Consider the following 21,536-nt stretch of genomic DNA (forward strand, 5'->3'; position numbering starts at 1 on the left):
GTAAAGCCACTCGGCTACACCTCTTCAGGCCTCTTGTCAAGGGCTCTTACCATTTGAGTATCTTGCAAAAAGCACATCATCTCTGGGTGACATTCAGCCTCCCTCCTCTGGTCTGGGTCATTTGAAGAGCCTCTCCACCATCACATCTTTCAGAAACTTCACTTGTAATGACCCTGAAGAGACATCAGGATCAACACCCATTTCTTTGAACAGACATTTTACTACCTGTACATGCATGTTATCTGCATGAACTGCGGATGTAGGATAGTGTCCAATGGATCTTGTTTCTAAGTATATAACCGCCGTCAAACGAAAAGAAATAATGGAATGAATAGCATATGCTGTAACCGTTGCAAAGTTGTTTCTTATTATAGTGTTCAGATAGTTGTGGATACAATGAGCAAATAATTCATACACACATAAGTGAGACATTCTGAGAGTTCGTATGTTACAGCAGGGCACATGGGTGGATATTTTATGTTGTAGTTTTAGGAATTATTTATTATTGACACTGAATATAAAGCTGGAGAAATAGTCTAATAATGGCTTTAAATAAATGGGCGTATGTGTGTGTGTCGACAAGTGGAATTAAGTTGTTCTCACTGCACTTACTCCCACACCCGTATAAGCGCTCACCAGTGACTCACTTCCTTCTCACACACACACACAAAGACACGGGCAATTCAACCGTAGTGTTGGTACAACACTGATTGTAGAAAACTACAGGGGTTTGGTCTGTAATTTATAATATAAGCAATAGTGTCAGAGTGGTTAACAAATTTAAATATTTCAATTTCCATTACATTAAAAAATCCTGTCATCAGTCAAGACCCTTTTTGGCTTTTTTTGTGTAGGCAGTTGGTAAAAGCATCCAGAGAGATTGATTTAATGTGCTGATGTCACTACTGGCATCCCTTCTACAATAACTACAATTTGCCATTCTGAAAGTCAAAATAACAACGTCACGGTCATAATATGCTGGATACAACTTGTTTAACGATAAACAAGATCCTTGCTTACTGAAAATGTCTCTTGGGTCTGGTTAGCTTTAGAGAATAAAAAGCATGCATTATCAAACTGATCGTTGCATTAATTAAACAGTTGCCTAATTAAGATGCTGAAACACCTAAATGATAACAGAGGGCCCTTTTGTACCTCAAACGGGTCAGTCACCTCTATTCAATTAGTGACCTGACTGAAAAATCTATTCAGAAATAATAGTGCATTTGGTGAAATAAACATCGCACAAGTGAAGAAATAATCATGGCAACTACAATGTGTTTTCGAGAAAGGCTGCTGACATTATCATAATATCGATTCATTTTCATACTGTTTTGACACGCACTGCACCTTGTATCTCGTACCGATCAACGAAATAATGAAGTGATTTTTGAAAGCGATATCTTTGGTTTATTAACGCCTGAACAGGACCGGCATATTCATTCATGAGACGATCAGTCGGGTGTGAAGGTGACCCGGGTCTTTCGATTACACTCTGTACACCTTAATGGTTTATTGATTAAATTCAAAATAATTAAGAGGCTCACACTCAATGAAATGAATGGTCTGCAGTCTATTGGGCTGGAGGACAGCTCCCCAGAACAAATTATTAATCAAATACTCTTCATCTACTTCATTAACAGAGTCAAATGTGTTTGAAGTGTGTTCTGCCTACGATCTCTCACACCTGGGAAATAGATCCCTGCAGGTTCCAATTAAAAAAAAAACTTTATTGGCATGAAAACATGTGTTTACGCTGCCAACGCATTAATAGACATGACACTTTTATACAGACAAGACAACATTTGTACATGTCCGATTATAGGTTACATTCAGTCAAATAATTTAAGCAAAAATATTTGAAGGGCAAAAAAGTGCTGGACACTTTTTTTGTGGGGTCATTTTAGTCTACTTTTTTATTTATCTAAACAATTTAGCTACCACCATTGTTGCGTTTTGTGAATGTTGGTGTTTGTGCATGCCAGACTGACTCACCAGACACAACATCCAGTAAACTCACCAAAACAACAAATGCAAGCCTCTCTCTTAATTATTGAAAAACTATTATATAATACTAATCACCGTAATGGCAATGGTAAAAAAATTACAGTTTTTGTCAATTGAAATCTGCTGTGTTCATGTAGAATATTAATATAATGTTTTATAGTAAGAAATTAATTGCTGGCAATATCTTACAGTGTACTGTAGAACATACGTCTGCATGATACACAGTAAAATCGCCAGTGTTAAAAAAAATCAAATTAACACTCACAGTGTATATATAATCCACACTTTGAGAGTGTGGATTATATATACACTGTGCAAAGTGTGGATTATATATACACTGTGAGAGTTAATTTGACCTTTTTTACACTGGCGATTTTACTGTGTAGGATTCCTCTTGACTTGAGTGGTTTAATGATGTCTTGGGTCATAAGTGTTTACATTAATTCTGGTCCACTGAATCAACCAGTTAGTGGCTTGAGTTCGGGGGGGATAGTGATACTTCGAGCTTACAGTATGAGGAAAATAAATCATGCCTCTCGCCCCTCTTTTCCTAAGAGATGAAATGGAGTGTATGCAGGAAAAAACATGGCATCAGTTTGCTCTCTTGCTGATTACTCCTCTCGGAAAAGGACACTGAGAAATGACATAAGAGTGAAGGATAGTAAAAACAACAATGAAATTGAAAGGAAAGAATGAAGGAAAGCCAGAGGGGATGCATATATTTGATGAAGTCTCAATTAGAGTTTTGCATATGTCTGTGGTAAATGATGTGTTCAATCAAGACCAATGGACGTATGAAATGACTTACTGAATAGTGAATAAATGTAATCATTTCCTGTAATATTCTAACTGAACATAAAATAATGAAGTTTTTATGGAGTGTGTGTAGACTATACAGTTTTATGCACTGAGAATAAAGATGGAACAGAATATAAGTGTTCTTGTTTTGCAAAAGTAACTTTTAGAAAGGCAACCAAAACACTCTATCTTTCTCATCAAACTATTTAACAGACCTCTTTTATATCAGACCGGTACAAAGTCTTGTTCAACCCACACAGCGCTGGACTTCAGCTGCTATTGTTTTTCATTCATTCTTTCACTGCTCTCAATATATTAAATTTAATCTTTTCACAGTCCCTTAAAAAGCTCCATTCAACACTAAATTTGAAAGTCCCTACTGTTTGAAAGCATGATGTGCACTTTACTGCCTGTTACCATGGAAACCAGGTGATTCAAATGGAAACTGTGAATTGGCTTTGAAAGCCAAGACTGATTGGATATGTTTTGATTTTGCTGACGGTGTATCTGTGTGTATATGTTGTTGTGTGTGTGTGTCTGTGTGTGTGTCAGTAAAGTGCTAGCAGCATATAAAAGCAAAAAGTGTGTGGGTGTATATGGCCCATACCTTTGGGGACAATTTTATTCCCAGATGTGATCTAAATCAGACAAATATGTCCTATGAGGGCATGGCAATTTTTGTAAAACACAATATAAAAAAGTAAATAATCAAAAAGTTATATGTCAGGGTTACGATTTGGATTAGTGTTATTGGACATAATGGTATGTCCTCATTTGGGTGGCTAAATAAATGTGTGATTTAATACCTGTAGCGTTTGCTACTTGTTAGGTTGTGCGTTAGATCGAAGGCTAGCTGTACGCTGCGTCCGAAAGGCATGCGACTTGTTGCAGGCAATGACTTCGGGGGCAGTGTTTGGGCACATTCGGACAGCCTTCAGAGGCCGCGTAACAGAATTCTATTTGAAATATAAACAGAGGGCACCTTTGTGATAACATATCGAATGTTAAAACTACAATACTAATGCAATCCCAAAGTTGTAAAAAGAGAAAATAGAATTGTATTTACACAAAAACTGCTCCAGCCGCTTTCTTGACCGCCATCGAACTCGACCCTGCTCGACCAATCACATACCCCGCACGGATCCATGCGGCCTTCCAAAATGGACCTGATGGAGGTTTCTCGGGAGACAGGAAGTAAAGAGAACATTGGCAGCATTTAACGCAACGAGCTGGAGTGGTGTAACGCAAGCTTTGAAAGTTTTCAAACCTGAATGAATTAGTTCATTGACCAAGCAATAACAAATTTTAAATGTGTCGTAGCTAACCGATCAACAAAATCACGAAACAATAATGGTTAACTTAGCAGACCTGATCCAACAGGATCAGATTCTAGTTAACAACAATGTTGACATTGTGATGACTGGCAGTCGTGAAAGTTTCTGGCAGCTCTATGTGAAGCCGCTGTCACTCCGGTCATCAGATACAGTCGGCTCATGACGCTGTTGCAGGGGAAGCATGGTGTGTATCCGCGGAGTGGACTAGGATATAGTTTGTGGGATTAACGCACACTTCGCGCTTGTCTTGCTGTCCTTGAAGTGGGAACTTTGAAGAAACTGTGTGGTTCGGACGCCAGGCACATAGGTCGTGTTGATAGGACTCCTATTTAATGCGCTTTTATTTATGGGAACAGACCGCTGTGCGGGAGGAGTTATCTGTCTGGGGGCTGACAGATTTGATGGGTCGGTAATTTATAGTCCTGCCGTACGTTCGGTTAATTGAGCTATAGCTTGACCTCCTCTTTAACGGGTGAAACACGCAGCAAAACCTGAAAATGAACAATACTTGAATGCTTCTCATTGTTTTGCGTACGCTTTAAGATATGACTCAGGGAAAGTTTTTTTTCTGTGTTGCAACTAATGTTGTGTTTTAGTCTTTAAGAAAGAAGAAAAGTCTGAAAAGTTCTCCTCTGAAGGAAAGTCTTATTAGTGAATGAGAGGAGCGTTGAGTGGTTAGCCAGCGCGTGCACTGACGCACCGGTGACCATTCCGCTGCGCGAGGTGCTCAGTATCAGTTCAGTGCAGCTCGTGCACACCGGGGAGCGTAAGGTACTGTTGTAATGTTGGGCTCAGAGGACCACGGAGAGACTAACAAAAGAAACGCTACCGGTAAGTAACCCGTTCAATATACTTTCATGGTGACCCTCATTTTAGATGAAAACGCGCAGGTGTTTGTCTATATAAGTTTGGATGCGGCTTTGGCGTGTTGAAGTCATCTGTCAGGCTAACACATCAGTCAAATTGTGTAATCGATCAAATACCTGCTCACGACCCGTGAAGTTATCTCGCAGGAACTCGCTATCAGTTCCGAAGAGAAAAATGGGGAAAATGGATAACAGGGATGTTGGTGAAAGAAATGATTTCGGATGAAAGCGAAAATTGATTCAGTATGCAAGGACACCGAGTTGTGTGATAAAGCATTGCTGCTATGGCTCTTGCGGTTTATCATGTTTACTTTGCTGTCAAATATGAAATACTCCGCTGGCATCCTAAAAATGGATGAAAGCTGAATGAAACGCACTGTGAGCGCGCACACAATCTCATTGCCTCAGACAAAGTGCTGCCCGCTATGATGAATGTACCCCAAAGTTGACGTTTTTTTCTTTTTATGTAGTTTAGAACAAGTATAGCCCATTGGAGGACTTCAGCACCACATCATTACATGAGAAAAATAAGCATAGTTAAATAATTATTTTATTTTATTATCCACCTTTTAAGGTTTTATTTGGTATTTTTAAAATTAATTTTAATCATTTAACCATAGAACAACGAAAAACTGCTATCATATCAATTATTTGATTCCAGTAATGTTATCTAAGCATCGTTTAAGCGTTTGTTTTCTGTTTTTCGGGAGGAAGTGGCATCTGGTAAATGCAGGAAACCTTTGGGCTGTCAGCTGTTGAGGATCAAGACTGATGCTCTCATTTGCAATTATCTTTCTCGCTTTAAATGCTCTTTTATTTGCATAATTTAAATACACATGATATTATGCATAACCCCACACCTTTTAAGAAATCATCATCATTATTAGTGTCTTTAAAGTGCCGTTTTTGTTATGAACTGTTCCTTTACACATTCCCTAATAGGGATTTGCCACCTTTTACAGTGGGAGAGGTAAATGTTGTACTGCATAACAGTGCAGGTGAGCAAATCTAAGATGCTCACCCACAGGAGTAGGGTTTTGACTTGTGTTCCCACGCTGCTTGTCTCTAGGCCAGCTGAGAGATGATGCACAGACATTCATCCTCGCTGAGTCTGAGTCAATTTTAAGACATTTTTAATAGCCTACCTGACATCTTTAATGTCTGTTTTTCTTCCGGCTTTCGTTATACATACTAAGCCTTAGGATTGTTTCATGTAACGCATGTTGTTGAATAAAAGTCTATTTGAAAAGCCTTGTTACACATCAAGAAAACTGTATAGTTTAAAGTGTGGCCTTTGGCACAGACTCAAAGTACTGTCTCACAATAACTCTAAATAATATAAAACACCTCTTCCGCTAGAGCTTTGTGACTCATAATAAATACTATAATGTGATCTAAGAGGGGAAGTGATTTGCTCTGTACTCCCAAGACCGTAGCTTCAGGATAAAGGCCAATAATATGATCTTTGCTCAGAATTATAGTGGAGCATATAACCCAAATTATGAGCTTTTTTACTTCAGAGGTTTCTTGTGTTGATTCTCAAATCTTTATTCAAACAATCTGTGTTTATTGAATAGCTTTTTCGCTTGAACTCCTTACTCCTTGGCTAGCAATGTTGCGTTACTTGCAGTTACATCCTGCCCATGTTCTTGTGTTCTGAACTATAATTGCACTTCGTTTTTCCTCTTCGGATAACACCCATTTCATCAGAACTTGCACTGAAATGATTTATAAATAAATGTTCCTGTAGTTCCTTCAATGTGATTTTTTTTCTGGCAAGAAATTGTAAATGTCCTTTTATTAAGTTGGCACTTGTACATAAGGGATGCTGTGTGTTGTATGCCAGATTTTAGACTATAGAACGGAAAGGCGGTACATTACAATAGGTAATTCTGTTTCCAATGCTTAAATTTCTTATATTCTCCTCCAGTCAATGTTTAACTACACCCAAAAACATATAGCAACCCATCTATTTTTGTAATATATCATTGACATGCTTGTTTATGTTAAGACATTCTGCCTGTGTTTCTTTATATGGGATGCTTCTTTATCTTCATTCAAACAATACTGAAAGTGGCAATGTATCAAAAACTATCACAGTCTAAACTGATCGTTCTGTTGCTTCCTGAAATAGTAAATCACCACAGAGTTTCATTGGCTTCTTCCCAACAAAAGCTGTTTTGATGAATGGTTGAAGAAAACATTTAAATTCACATTTAGGCCTATTTAGACATCGTGCGATTTTATATATTTAACACAGGTAATTGTTTTAACTTTTTCATATTCACACACTCAAGTCATTTTTTACATATTTGTTATCTTATTATAAACAAAGTCTAATAAACCAGTTACAGTTGTAAGAGTCTAACATCTAGACTGGGAAGGTTGCCAGTACCTCTGTGTGAACATTTACTTTCTCAGTAGGTAAGAAAATGTTTTTAAATGTGTTATTTTTCAATGATGTGCTTCTTACTCTGTTTGTGTTGGTGGGAAGGTGAGAGACGCAAGCCTTCACGATTTTACGGTATTGTTGCTATGTCGGGTGTTGTCCTTATTATTAAGCTTTGTCTGTGTGTGACCCTGTTTACACCTGGTATCAAGATTCATCTCGAGCGATCCGATTACAGATGGACAGTGCTTGAATATATGTGTAAACGGGATTCAAAATGAAGGACAGCCTGCGCAATGGTGAATTGTGTATTGTGGGTTAAATCGAATGAATTTATGTAAAAAAGAACCTAAATTGGAAAGCTTAATAATCCAATAGTAAGGTTTGATGTGTTTAGTTTAGTCGTGAGTGTCTGTTTCATTTTGAAGGGCATGAGAAGACACCTGTTGTGTTGGATAATAGCTGTATTGGTATGTAAACTGTTACAGCAGAATGCTTTGCTTTTATATATAGGATTTTTTCTGTTTTGTCATTTGCTCTTCTCAGCTCATCACTCTCTCCTGATCATTCAATACCTCTTCAATCATTCTATTTTCATGGCAGTGAGAAAGCTGGTGACGGAGAGATACGAGAGGTGTGAAGGAGAGGAGAGAGCTTTTGTTGTGCTGTACAGTTTCGATGCCTATTCATGAAGGGTATATTCCAAATTATATAGAAATTGTTTACTGTTGTTTTATTTGGATTAGGTGTACTGTGTCAATGTAATCTAACGTTCAGAACCACCTAACTCATTAATGGAAACTAAGCTACAAAAATAGGCCACCAATGCCAATTTAGTATTCATCAACTTGGCCATAGATAAATAATAGTGTGAAGCATTAAAATCTGTACGTGAAGCTTAGCCTATAATAGAGATCATTTACATGTATCTTAAAGTTAAAGCACACAAAACACCCTAAAAAATATCAGAAGGTCAGAGGCTGGATGGAAATGGCCATGTAAAAATGCATTATGACAGATTTTGAATGTGCTTATGATCCCTTTACACTTTGGCTTTTTGCTAGTTTAAACATCTTGGTATGTAATTTAGGATGGCTTTTACATGTGAATCTTTACAATGTCGTTACTCTTACTATTTTTGTTTTAACACATTTCAAATAGCATCAGTAAATCTGCTCAGCTGTTTGCGCAGAGTTTAATGCAAGAAGTTTATTGTCAGTCTGAGCTCTATTGATCTATACAGACTCCACTTAGCTCAGCTGTAATGTGTTTTAGAAACAAAAGAGCGATTTTTATTTATTTCCTTAGGTGAATTTAGATAAGTAGGGTAATTATGTTTGAATGACCTGATATATGTCTCTATAATATGTTCACGCCTGTATCTCTACATTCCAGTCTGTCTTGGTGGCTTTCCTCACTATAGGTGACAGAACGGTCAAGTGAGACAACCCCTGTCATCTCGCTCTCTCTGTAGCTCCACCTATGATACTCCCTGCTACACTTTTCCCCTGTGTATAAGCGTGTCCTGGTATATGTGCTTCGGTACTGTGTATGTTATGGTGTCTGACAGCTGTCTAGGGCCCCAAGGGCATGCAACCTGCCCTCTTCTGAAGTGCGCCTCTGGGGCTCTCATCACACTGTCGGTGTTCCCCGCAGTGAGCGCTCGACTCTGGGCCACGGTCAGCGGGGTCTTGCCTCTCCTCAGCGGGTCCCCGGGGGTCTGGAGGGTTAATGTTTCAGCACTGTGACCTCTCCCGTTTCTCTTCACCTGACAGCCGGTGACTAGCGCTGCCTTTCTCGTTCCTATTGTATAACGCACACACATATCAGACACAAATCAAACAGTGTGTTATATGATGATTTAAAAATGCACTGTGTGATGTATTAAATACTTACATTTTATACGAGATGATTCATTTTACCCTATAAGTTTAAGCAAATTTGTCAAAATGAATATTTTAATGTGCTTTACATTTGATTTTAAGTTTGCTAAAGAGTGTGTTGTTAGTCTAGTGTTGTGATCTTTCCTTGTTTTAAAATAAAAGTATAACAGTGTTGACTCATGCGTATTTTAATAGCATCTTAGATTTTATCGTTAGTAGAAAAATGTGGTTTTAGAGTTTGACTTTGTTCAAATTTTTTATAAAATAAGTGTATAAAAATAGTTTTTTTTATTTATTAAAATGATTGAGTAAAAATGTCAAGATTATAAAATATTGCCGAGCTGTTGCCAGCATACAGTTTCTTTTCCATTTCACATTGAATGTATGTTGAGTGTCAGAAGGTGTGGCCAGTATATTTTCATTGTACAAGAGATCTGACAATGACAAACACACAGCAAAATAGTGGCCAAAAATTATGTCCAGTTTTGTAAAGCCTTTTTGTCCTTAAATGTTTCTATTATATTATTAAACATAAATTAAACGTTGTGTCCGCAAAATCGCCAGTGTTAAAAAATGTCAAATTAACTCTCACAGTGTATATACAGTATAATCCACACTATGAGAGTGTGGATTATATATACACTGTGAGTGTTAATTTGACCTTTTTTAACAATGTGGATTATATATACACTGTGAGTGTTAATTTGACTTTTTTTAACAATGTGGATTATATATACACTGTGAGTGTTAATTTGACCTTTTTTAACACTGGCGATTTTGCTGTAGAGTTCCAGCATAACACTGAGAAGAATTTAAGGAGGCTACCTTGGGCATATATTTTCACCATTTTGTGTAAAACTCATATTTTAAATATGTCCTCCGGACATCACTTTTGGTCACTACTGTACTGTACTCAGAGTGATTCATGTGCTTTAATGGCCTTCTCAGGACTACACAGAGATTCTGTGTAGGCTCACACTGTACAGACACACACAGAGGTGGAGTGTACATTCAGGAACAGACTGGAAATTTGCTTCCCAGGGTTCCTCAACATAAATGAGGGCACTGTTTGCCTTTTAGCAAGAAGTAGTTATAGGCCTACCTACAGTATTTGCGTGTGTGAGAACCAGCTTTTTTAGCTTTCCTTGCTTTCAAGGAAAGTGAAGTGTTAAGCAAGAACTCCTCACAAAGTGTTTCAAGGTGAGCTGTGTAATGTGTATGTTTGTGTGCGAGCCTGTAAATGCCAAGAAGACACCACAGATGTTTATCTGGAGAAAAGAAGTGCTATCCTCATTAGCTGCAACTGAAATGTGTTTTAAAATGTAATGTAATGTAATTTACAATATTGATAATCATGTTTGGGGCATATGGTGCATTACCGTATTTTAAAGCTAAAAAAAAGGCAAGCTGTTTCCTGTAGCAGCAATGATCAAATGATTCCTAAGTTTTTTCTTGAAACTAGCGTGATGCTGAGGGATGTCACATGGTCACCTAAACACTTTGCTTGATGACAGAATTCAAATGCTTCATGAGCTCGAAGCATTTGAAAAAAAAATGCATCATGAAGAAATTCTAGTCCATAGTTTTTGATTTAATAGTCTTTTATTAGAGCTTGCGTGGCAGCACTGTATTCATTTGCCTCAAACATTCCACTTTTCTTATTCGGCACAGTTTTTGCTGTTAATTTAGCCTGATCTACACACAACTGTTCAATTCATTTTTAAGATCATTTCTGCAGTCTGCTTTCAACCGCTTTTATAAAGATAAAAGTGTACATTTGTGATTGATCTATTGTTTACTTGCTGCTATTTATTGGTATATATTCAAAATGACACATTTTAAAGTTACTCTTATGTGCTTTTAATTTGCACAGATCTAAAACATAAATTGTCCCAAACATTTGCACTATTAGTGTATTTTATTGCCTTGCAAAAACTAATATCTTTCAGAAAATACAAATTTACTCTGTACTCTACTTGATTCTAGTCATTTGAATAGAATTCTTGTAAAGGTTGTTGAATCGGAAGAATCACTCATTTATTTGTCAATTTAAGTCAACTCTTCAAATCTCACCATGACTCACAAATTTTCAGATCTGGTATTAGCAACCTATAGCCGCAGCCATGCATTGTCTGATGAGGTTTAATGAGCTTTATTGTGCTGTTGAGACACAAGAAGCAGACGCTGAGCTGAAAGGCCAGCCTTCATTTGAACTCTGTCTTAGTATAAAGACTAAAGAGCTTCTTAAAACAGCCATTATCATGCTTGTGTGTATGTATATGTGTTGTGTGAGAGAGGGAATGCATCACGGTCATTGAAACTGGCACGACAACCCAGCATCCCTGTGGACTGAGAGAAATGATAGGTGTTGGATTATTTTTATCACACTTGCACACAACAGTCATTTTGGATTCTTGATCCAAGATGCTTTTTCATGGTTAAGAGGCTGTCACACGAACTTCAGAATCAACTGTGTTAGCATGTTGAAGCACTGTGCCTTTGAGAGAGAGATAGAAAAGCAGAGAATGATTGTTATAAAGGTTATTTAGTTGTGTCATGATCAAAGAGCATCTTGAACCTTCCAATTTGCTGTAGTTTTGTTGCCCGCTTCCATCTTCAGGTCTCCTGTATGAACCCTTCAGACCATCCTCGTTGTGTTTCTCTCGCTTTCTCTAATGGCTCACACACAGCATCTCTCCTCCTGGTTTCTCTGATTAAAGATGAGATTAGGGCTGAGTGTTTTGCACTCACACTAATCTCTGCACACGCTTTCTCTGAATGTTACTCTCACTATTCTGCCATACATGTGCATTCAAACTCTTTACGTCTATATCTGTATTTGCACGCACATGGATGCATACCTGCTAGTAAATGAATGAATGGACAGTTAAAAGGATGGATGAATAGACCGTCACCATAGTGTCATAGAAAACATCAAAGTTCCTTTCCTTCTCTTTGCGTGTTTGTCTGTGTGTGTTGCAGAACAGTAATGAGTCTTTCAAGGACAAAAACATACACAGACATCCACAATCCCCTCACCCACGTCAAGTTTCTGCTCCGGGTCTCCTCGTGTGACCCACTCCTTTCTCCTCGGGCAGCGTGCCTGTGTGGCGGGTACGCAGAGAGCGAGAGCCCCTCCGGTGTTCTGGAGCTCTGAATGGATCTGGAGGAGATTGTGACGTCGGGACCAGGCTGACTCACACTGAGGAGGCAGACTCTTGATTTTATATCCCCTTATCTCGCCTTGTCTCTTCTTCTTGCTGTCTATTTTTACTTTTCTCTCCTGATCTATTTGTCAGTCTTGAGTCAAAGATGATTTTCTTAGGAAGGTGAATTGTGTTTTCCATCAGCCTTTTTTGGGTGGTTTAGCGATGTCGGTACACAGCCGAGAAGAATCCGCAGTGGGTGTCTAAAGATTGAGCCCTGGACACATGGCAACACTGAGTGATTCATACTCTGAGCGGGAGAGCTGCTATGAATGTACACATCAGCCCATGAGAGGATGAATAGATGCTTGTGTGGACGTTTCTGCCTTTGTGGTGTATGTGTGTCTGTGTGTGTTTGGTCAACGAGTGAAATTTTCCCTTAACCTGATGAATAATATTCCTGATGCCTATAGCACACACTTAGAGCCAACGCTCAGAACAAGACCACGCTGTGTGTGTTTGTAGATGGCAAGCCGAGTTTGGTGCGGAGGAGGTATGGGTGCTGGGCAGGGCCGGACTTAGGGAGGTGGGGGCCCCTGGGCTTGAGTCGATTTCGGGCCCCCCTACTGTTTAAATAGAATAATTTGCTACATGTGTTTGTTATCATTAGGAAACGCTTTTTTTTTCGAGTGACTTGGTTTACACGTTTATAGTTCTTGCTTTGACAGTGGAGGCATTCTTACTAAAAAAGAGCGAATGTGTGTGTGTGTTTTCTCTATATTTCTGGTGGATCTTGAGAGATTATACCTGTCGAATTGGAAATTTGGGAACCCCCGCTTTAACATGAAACCAACAATGAGCAATACAGTTTTCAGCGTTTATTAAACTTGTTTATTGTTAGTTAATGACAAATACAGTTGTTCATGTTAGTCCATGGTGCATGTTCAATGTTTTAAAAAATATTAGGTAAATGCTGAAAATAACAAAGATTAACAAACGGCGAAGTATTGTTGGACATTTTTTTAGCTAGAATGTTTAATATTAACTACAACATTACATTCTTTGATGGATAGATACTGTATGGTCATTAATGGCTATCAAGACGGGATATTTGCACTTAATGTAAGTACATTCCAAAAATGTAGGGTAACATTGTTGCACGTTTAATATTGTGTGTTAGAAAATATACTGTAAACCTAATGTGAAACATAAGATAAAGACTACAGTAATATTTAAACGAACATGACAAGCATGTAAAACTATTAAAAACCATTATTGCCGTTTAAACAGTATACATTAAAAAATACTTAAATGTCGCACACAGCTCCAGCTGTTTCACCTGTCAACATTTGGGTACCAAAATATGGGAGACCCGCGATCGCATCCCGGGGGTTCCCTGGGGCCATTCCCCAACGCTTTCCGGTTCCCGTCAGTCCGTTCACGACCACTTTCTGGGGGAAATAACTGAAAAACTGTATTTTCACGGGAGAAATAATAAAACGGCAGGGTGGGCTTGAAGAACGGTAGACTCACGGCCAAAACAGGAGTGTTGACAGGTAACTTACTTTATGCCTCCAGCAGGTGGTTGTCCTCTGGATTCTCTGCCTGAAAATCAGGCTTTGGTGCCACAGTGTAAGAAATCTAGTCGTTATTTTCATTTTACTAAACGCTTTTCTTTTGTGTTATTGTCTCTCAGTTTTTTTGTTTTCTTTTTAGCACGGCACTGCGATAGCGCTTATCAGCTATTTCAACAGCGGTAAACGTCACAGATAGGAAGGATCCACCAATAACCAATCATGAAACACCAACATGACTGACGGATAGTTTAGCCAATTAAACGACATTGTTCCTTACAAAAGGCGGCACTATTAAATCATGCTAGACCAATGAACAATCTTTAAATGAAAAATAAAATGACTGGCATATTACTAAACAAATCAAATAAACGAGAGCATGCGAACGGCAGGAGAATACGGCGAGAGAGGACCGGGCCCGGACATTAGTTAAGTTTTGTTTATGTCCCCTCGCGGACGACTGCTGGCTTGTTACTTTTGTATTTTTGGTGTATTTATTTTTGATTAAATGTTTTGAATCTTCGCCGATTCCCGCCTCCTTCCTTTCGTTTTATTGAGCTTTATTACATACAGTAAAGCACTTTACCAACCCAAACTCATACACTCACACACCTCTCTCATACACTTAATGGTTTTCATACCAAATAACAGGATAGGCCTCATGCTATTTTTATGCCATTCCCTAACTGAAAACTTTGCAATTATAATATCTAAACAAATTATTAAACTTTTATTTTATGAATTCTGTCACAGTTTTTATATATACATTTTATATTTCGCTACCCTTGAATTAAAAAGGCTCTTTCTGCATTCAGAGCAGGTTTGAGAAATTGAGCTTCCAAATTCTATTTGACTTTGTGGATAGAACCTTTTTTGTTTTCTAAAAGAAGTCCCAAAATGTTCACAACCTAAAAAACAAAACATCATGTAAATTAGGGATGCACCGATATGTAAATTTTAGCCGATAACGATAATTCTTTAACAATGGAAGCCGATAAACGATATATTGGCCGATATTTAAATATTAATATAAAATCGTCAGAGACTGAAACAAAAGGCAAAAAGTGGTCAACTGCTTTTATTTGAAAATATTCAAGGCAACCATTAGTTCTCTTTTTCCCTGAAAATCATGTACCAATAGGGTTGTGATGGTGGCAGTTTTTTACCACTGTGGTGGTAATGGACAAATTCAAGTAGAAGTTCACTTTACATTATTCACTCACACTCATGTCATCCAAGACGTCCATGTCTTTATTTTTTCTGTAGAAACTAATCCAAGGTTGTTGAGGAAAACATTTCCGGATCTTCCTCCATAATGGAGTTAATGGGGGGCAACCTAATTTAAGGTCAAAATTTCCGTTTCTTCACAGCTTTAAATGGCTAAACGCGACACCAGCTGATGGACTAGGGTGTCTTGTCGTGTTTATAATGGGGTTTATTGTCTTTGTTGAGTCGCAACGAGACATGGCGTAACACTGGTTGATCACTAACGGCAAATCTTTATAATGTCATATATAAAAGGTAAAACAGTTCACTATAGTTTTTAACTATTTAACATAATATATTTCTTAAAAACTTTACCAGTCCTTTACATCCTGCTCAAGTCGCGCTGGCAAAGTTGATGTATCGGCTTGATCATCTTCATTTTCCGGATCAGATTCGGGCTCGAATTGATAAGGAAAGTACCGATGACATTTTATCACCTGTCAGTACAATTGCTGGGGAACATGATGTTCCGAACATGGTAAGAGGCGTTACATTAACGTCACACGCTTGCAGTACTCGACCAATCACTACGCACTGGTTAACTGGCCAATCATAGCACACCTCGCTTTTCAGAGCGATGAGCTTTGTAACAAATCTGCGCGTTTCAGACAGGCGGGGCAAAGAGGAGATACAAACATGCATGGTATGTGGAAAATACAGCATTTTTTTAACCTTAAATCGTGTATACACATTGCATTACATGTAAAACATACGATAAAATTCATTTTATCCGTGTCATTTGACCCCTTTAAAAGATGCACTATAGTTACTAAAAGTCTTTCTTTTTAGTAGACGATTTGTATGTGTTTGATTTGAATGTCACACGTCAGCATCTGTGACAGATTTAGCTAGCGTCTAGATTTTTAGGTTTTGTAAACCCACCCACCTACACACACTTTTTACCTCTTCCCTCTCTTTCTCTCACTCTTTCTTTTTTCGTCATCCTTAAATAGCATCAGAATGTCCTATTAAATGCTCTTTTAATTATTCTTTCTGCTTGTCTTTGACCTTGGCACACATAATCTCCTTCAGTGAAATGTGACGTGTGATTCACTTCAGATACAGCTGATGAGAAGATTGAGCTCTTCAGCTTACTCTGAATACGGATGATGTAAGCACACGCCGAGTGGGTGTTGTTTGAATACACAGACACATGGAAACAGTCATTCCCAGATTGTCACTGCTGTCTAATGGCAGAGAACAGTGTAGAAAGGTTCTGTAACCTCTAGAGATTTCTCCGGCCCTCCAGTGCTCTCTCTCTCTCTCACTTCTCTCTCTCTCTCTCTCTAATGTTCTCTTTAACCTGGCAAGTGAGTCGCTTTGGCTGTTTACCCCCCACTGCTCTACCTGAAGGGTAATATCACACACACACACACACACACACACACACACACACACACACACACACACACACACACACACACACACACATCACACACAACACACACACACACACACACACACACACACACACACACACACACACACACACTGCTCCACCATTTCTCATTACTGACATTCAGGTTCGAAACTATGCCAGACGTAGCTGTGACCCTTACACACACATAGTGAAAGTAGCTGCAATGTTTGTGTGTGATTATGAGTGTTCTTAGTAAATTCCTTTAACCATTGCACATCCTCTGTGAAACTGACCCGAATACGTGACTGTTCACTTAGTCGTCCAGTTTCTTCACATTCACACATGTAGGCTTTCCTGTAATAAGAGGTCATGTGTGAACCACACATGTATCACAGTATCCAGTGTGATCGAGTGACCTTAAATACCTACCAACGTCATCTCTCATTCTGTATATTCGTGTTTTTCTTCAAATACATTGCACATCTGTCACATAGAGTGCAGTTTTGTTTCCTCCGCGGTAGCACATCATCACCCTTGCTTCTCACTGTCTGAGTGCTCGGGTGGTGCGAGTGTGTGTAAAGTGCACTGATGAATATGTAACGTGTGAAAGAGCACGTAAACACATGCTAAGAGGGTCCCTGCATGTGAAATGGCCCAAAATTATTCAAAGCTGTAAGGATTCACCCTCGCTAAGTGTATGTGTGTGAGAGAGAGCATGTCATAAATATAGGTTCATTAAAATATTCTGAGGAGCTCAGTGTTGTGGAAAATGCAAGCAGGTGGGCAGTCGTGACAAGTCTGTGTTGTTTTGTGTGTCGGGGTGACTTGTGTCCTCTCGTCGAGCACGTCTCATCCTGGCACCTGTTTGCTCTTAAACTGTTTTGGGTTGCCAAGGCTCCTCTGGGAGCTCTGTTCGTCCTCACAGTGTTTATGGGCCGCAGGAATGTGGACAAATGTGGCCCTCTGCACTCAGCAGACAATTATTCAGTCCTTTTTTCTGCAGTTTGCTACTTCAATTGATTTACTTTCTTTTAGATTGGATGTTGTACTGCTTTGTGTGTGTGTGTGTGTGTGTGTGTGTGTGTGTGTGTGTGTGTGTGTGTGTGCGTGTGCGCGTGCGTGTGTGCGTGTGCGTGTGTGTGTGTGTGTGTGTGTGTGTGTGTGTGTGTGTGTGTGTGTGTGTGTGTGTGTGTGTGCGTGCGTGCGTGTGCGTGCGTGTGTGTGTGTGCATGTGTGGTGTGCTTTTAGAGTGTGACAACAGTTACTTTTGCCCTCTGGGTCTAATTAACACCCCATGGTTTTACCCAGACTTTATCCCGTACGTATCAACGCTTGAAAACATAAACACACACGCACACAGATCTAAGGTGACTCTTGCTTACAATCTGTACAACATTATTTTGAAGAGCAAACAAGCTTACAAAGTGCTAACAATAAGGAGAACAAACTGGGCACAGAAACTGGTGGAGAGACAGACAAGCTTAGCATAGCACAAACTAGGTTTAATATACCACTTTGGGAAACGTAGACAATGCTGGTCCAACGCTGTTCCAAAAGAAATTCCTTATACAAATATCTTTAATCATAATTGCATTATATATTTAAGATTAATAAAAACGAAACTGGAAGTGGATCTGGACTTTTGTGTACATCTTGCAAAGTGGTCTATACCCCCATAACCCCTTCAGAATGGTCACAGAGAGAGACCTGATTTATATTAGTGAGGACCTCTTATCATCCCAATAGTTATTACGATAATTACATTTACTGTACTGTGCACCTAAACCTAACCCTCATGTAAACCTGTTGTAAGCAAACCATGATTTAGTCTATTTACATTGTATGAGCCTTTTCAATTGCGAGGAACACTTCAGTATGACAGTACAAGAATGTTTTTCATATGTCTAATACTATTAGGGCTGTGCAAAAATATCGATACATGTAACTATCGCAATATTTTTTTTCTTCGATAGTGATGCCTCTACTATCTATACATTTTTTAAAATCATGTCATATACATACGGCCAAAAGTAAGTGGATGCGAGCATGGCGAACGCTTCGAGCTCTCAGAGCTGATGTGTGGGTGTGCTTTGGTTTTCAAAAATAAGTCATGGAGTAATGAGTTATATAAAATAATGCTGTTTGTAGGCTTCGCAAGTCATGACACAAGTCACTTGGCTACTGCAGTGCATTAGACAAAAAGTTTATTAAGAAAAGTAACAATGACATTTATTGTGCTTTCACGGATGTGACACCAGCGCATTTACAGCACGGATGAACCAGAGGTTTTATACTGCCCATGTTCAGTGTTTTAACTGTAATGCACCACAACAGCCAAGTGACTTGCGTGAGCCACCTTATTCCCCTGTGCTACCCACTTGAGGGGCGCAAGCCACAGTTTGAGAACCCAAACCTCTGATCTAAAGGTCCATGCATCGCACATCATGGCCACTCTGCAGAGGTAACGGACGTTTTTACACTAATCCTAGAAAACCCCCGGTGGTGCACAGCATGTTGTATTTCTAGCTCTACTTTTTACATTTTCTATTTAAAGTATTGCAATATATCGCAAATGTGTATCGTATCGATATACTTAGCAATATATTGTATCGTGACCCATCTATCGTGATGTATCGTATCGGGAGGCACTTGCCAATACACAGCCTAATTACTATATTTGTGAGAACACTTGTCTCCAAAATTTAGTTTGGGGTAAATGTAGTACAAATGTGTCTCCAAAATATAGTTAAATGGGTACACATACACAGGGAGTGTTTTCAGTCACGCATGTTTATACAGCCAGCTCAATTTTACTATACAAACACCTGGCATACAGCTCACAATTACACCTCTGTATATCAGAATGCTGCTTCTGTGTGTAAGTGGAAAGATTGAGACTTGCTCAGCAGATTGCTCATTCATTCTTTGCTAACAAAACACACTTTAGTACTTTTAATTTAACTAAATACAGTTGTATTTTGGAGTAGTTGGAAATTTGTTAGTGAATTACACATGGATTAAGTTTTAAATAACTAGTCAAATTTAAGTAATCATTTTATTTTCGTTAGCTTTACTTTCTGTGGAGTACTTTTAATAAGAATACTCTACTGTACTGTAGTCTCTGGCAGTGAAAGTAATCTAAAGATTTGTATGTTGGCACGCATTGTTTATTAAATGCATCTTAATACATGCACATAAAATAAATGGACAGCTATTTAAGAGATGACTGGCGTTGTTGTCTTTGACCTGTCGGCTGGACTAACTGTGCCTGGAAATGTGGTCCGTCATTCCTGGAATGTGCGTTTGGTCTCTGAGCTTTGATCCTCGCTGCAACTATAAAGGCTTTAAATAAAGTTGATTCAAAATGTGTCATCACACAGGACTACGAACAGGAAGATCAACATGGCTGCCTTTTATACATCCAAAGTTGACACTGTATATTTGAGAAATAAAAATTATATATTTATAAAATGATGTAGTTCATCGGAGCCAGGTGGTCGAGAGGTTTGTGCTCCGACAAATGGTGCCGGTGCGTCCTGGGCGACCCGAGCTCGAATCCCGCCTCGTGGTCCTTTCCTGACCCTACCCCCTCTCTCTCATCCACTTCGCTTCCTGTCCTCTCTACAACAACTGTCTCTCAAAAAAACTCCAAAAATATATCTTTAAATGATGTAGTTCACCTAACATATCATTTTATTGGTCAGTGTGTGTGTGCTGTAGCTTGTCAGGTGTATTTTTGTCATGATTGACAGGGTAAATCGGAATGGATTAGAGCTAAAGTAAGTACAAATGTGATGGAAAACGTTTTTAGTTACTCACTAAGCCCCCGGGTTTCTCATCTAACCCTCTTGCCCTCCACACACACATGCATTGATGTACAGATGGATGGAGTAACAGTAGTAAGAGGTTATTGAAAGGGCCTCTTTAGTTTGCCCGTAGAGTTAGCAACCATCAAACCAACGTATATGCTTGTCTTGGAAGCGCTTTGTTATGTTTGTGTGTGTCTGCGTATGTATGTGTGTGTGGCTGCAAATAGCCTGCCTGTCCTGCCAACATAGGACTTTTTAATAAAGCATCGCTTGAGTTCATATACTATATTGAAGGTAACATTTAAACCATCTACAGAGAATTGTGCTACTGAGTAAGTGTACTGCTTTGTTTGATGGTTATATTTTTAAACTGATGTCGTTGCTGTGGAATCATTGTGGAAAGCTGGTGAGCCACAAAATCCATTTCAATCCCTCCACTTAATGGAGTTGAGACTATTACACACCTTTCCCCAGGCATGAAAAACTTGGAATCACTTATGCAGTAATGACAAATGTCTAAGACATTTAATGGATAAGACATTTAAGGTGGACTTTAGAGGGATGAGTTGATAGATCTCTTGGGATCTACTTGTTAAGCCAAAACACCTACTTAAATGTCCCTAATAGAAGTTCAAGTTAAAATAAGGTGGTCGGGCCCTCTTTGAACCCTATCACATTCATGATTCCTCTTCCTCTAAACTGTAATGTCACTTGGGATTTGAGCATCAAACTGGCCTGGACCCTCAACTTCAGAGTTGCAACGTTTTGCAAATGTCATGTTGTATTGAATTGCGTGTCTCAATCACTTGTATTTTGGTGACCTTTGAAGGGACTGTAGGAAATGTAGCCCCTTTTCTAAAAAGTAAAATTGGGTTTCAAATACCTGCTCTGTTGTGGTGCATTTGAAGAACAGAGAACATCAGAGGATAAAGTGTTATTTGACAAAAATAGATTTTGTGTAAGACCGATTCTGTCAGGCTCCATTCACTCCACCTGATCTGTGAAGTATATGTTTAAAATAACAATTAATAAGTCAAGATGATGCAGGATAGATTCAAACCTGACACCAAAAATCAGTATCAGCATGTGTGTTACCTGGTAGTT

At 38.8% G+C, this 21,536-nt stretch overlaps 1 protein-coding gene across 4 annotated transcripts in view; it reads left to right on the forward strand.

The window, feature by feature from the left end:
- Window positions 1-4,308: 4,308 nt before the first annotated feature.
- znf385c (zinc finger protein 385C) overlaps window positions 4,309-21,536 on the forward strand; it is a 70,787-nt gene continuing 53,559 nt past the window's right edge. For all 4 annotated transcript variants that reach the window (XM_057346658.1, XM_057346657.1, XM_057346659.1 and 1 more), the window contains exon 1: window positions 4,309-4,970. In XM_057346658.1, the coding sequence (XP_057202641.1) occupies window positions 4,922-4,970 (49 nt within the window). In that variant the 5' untranslated portion in view covers window positions 4,309-4,921. The remainder of the gene's footprint in view (window positions 4,971-21,536) is intronic.

This window comes from Triplophysa rosa, linkage group LG11 (assembly GCF_024868665.1).
Source record: "Triplophysa rosa linkage group LG11, Trosa_1v2, whole genome shotgun sequence".
Taxonomy (NCBI): Eukaryota; Metazoa; Chordata; class Actinopteri; order Cypriniformes; family Nemacheilidae; genus Triplophysa; species Triplophysa rosa.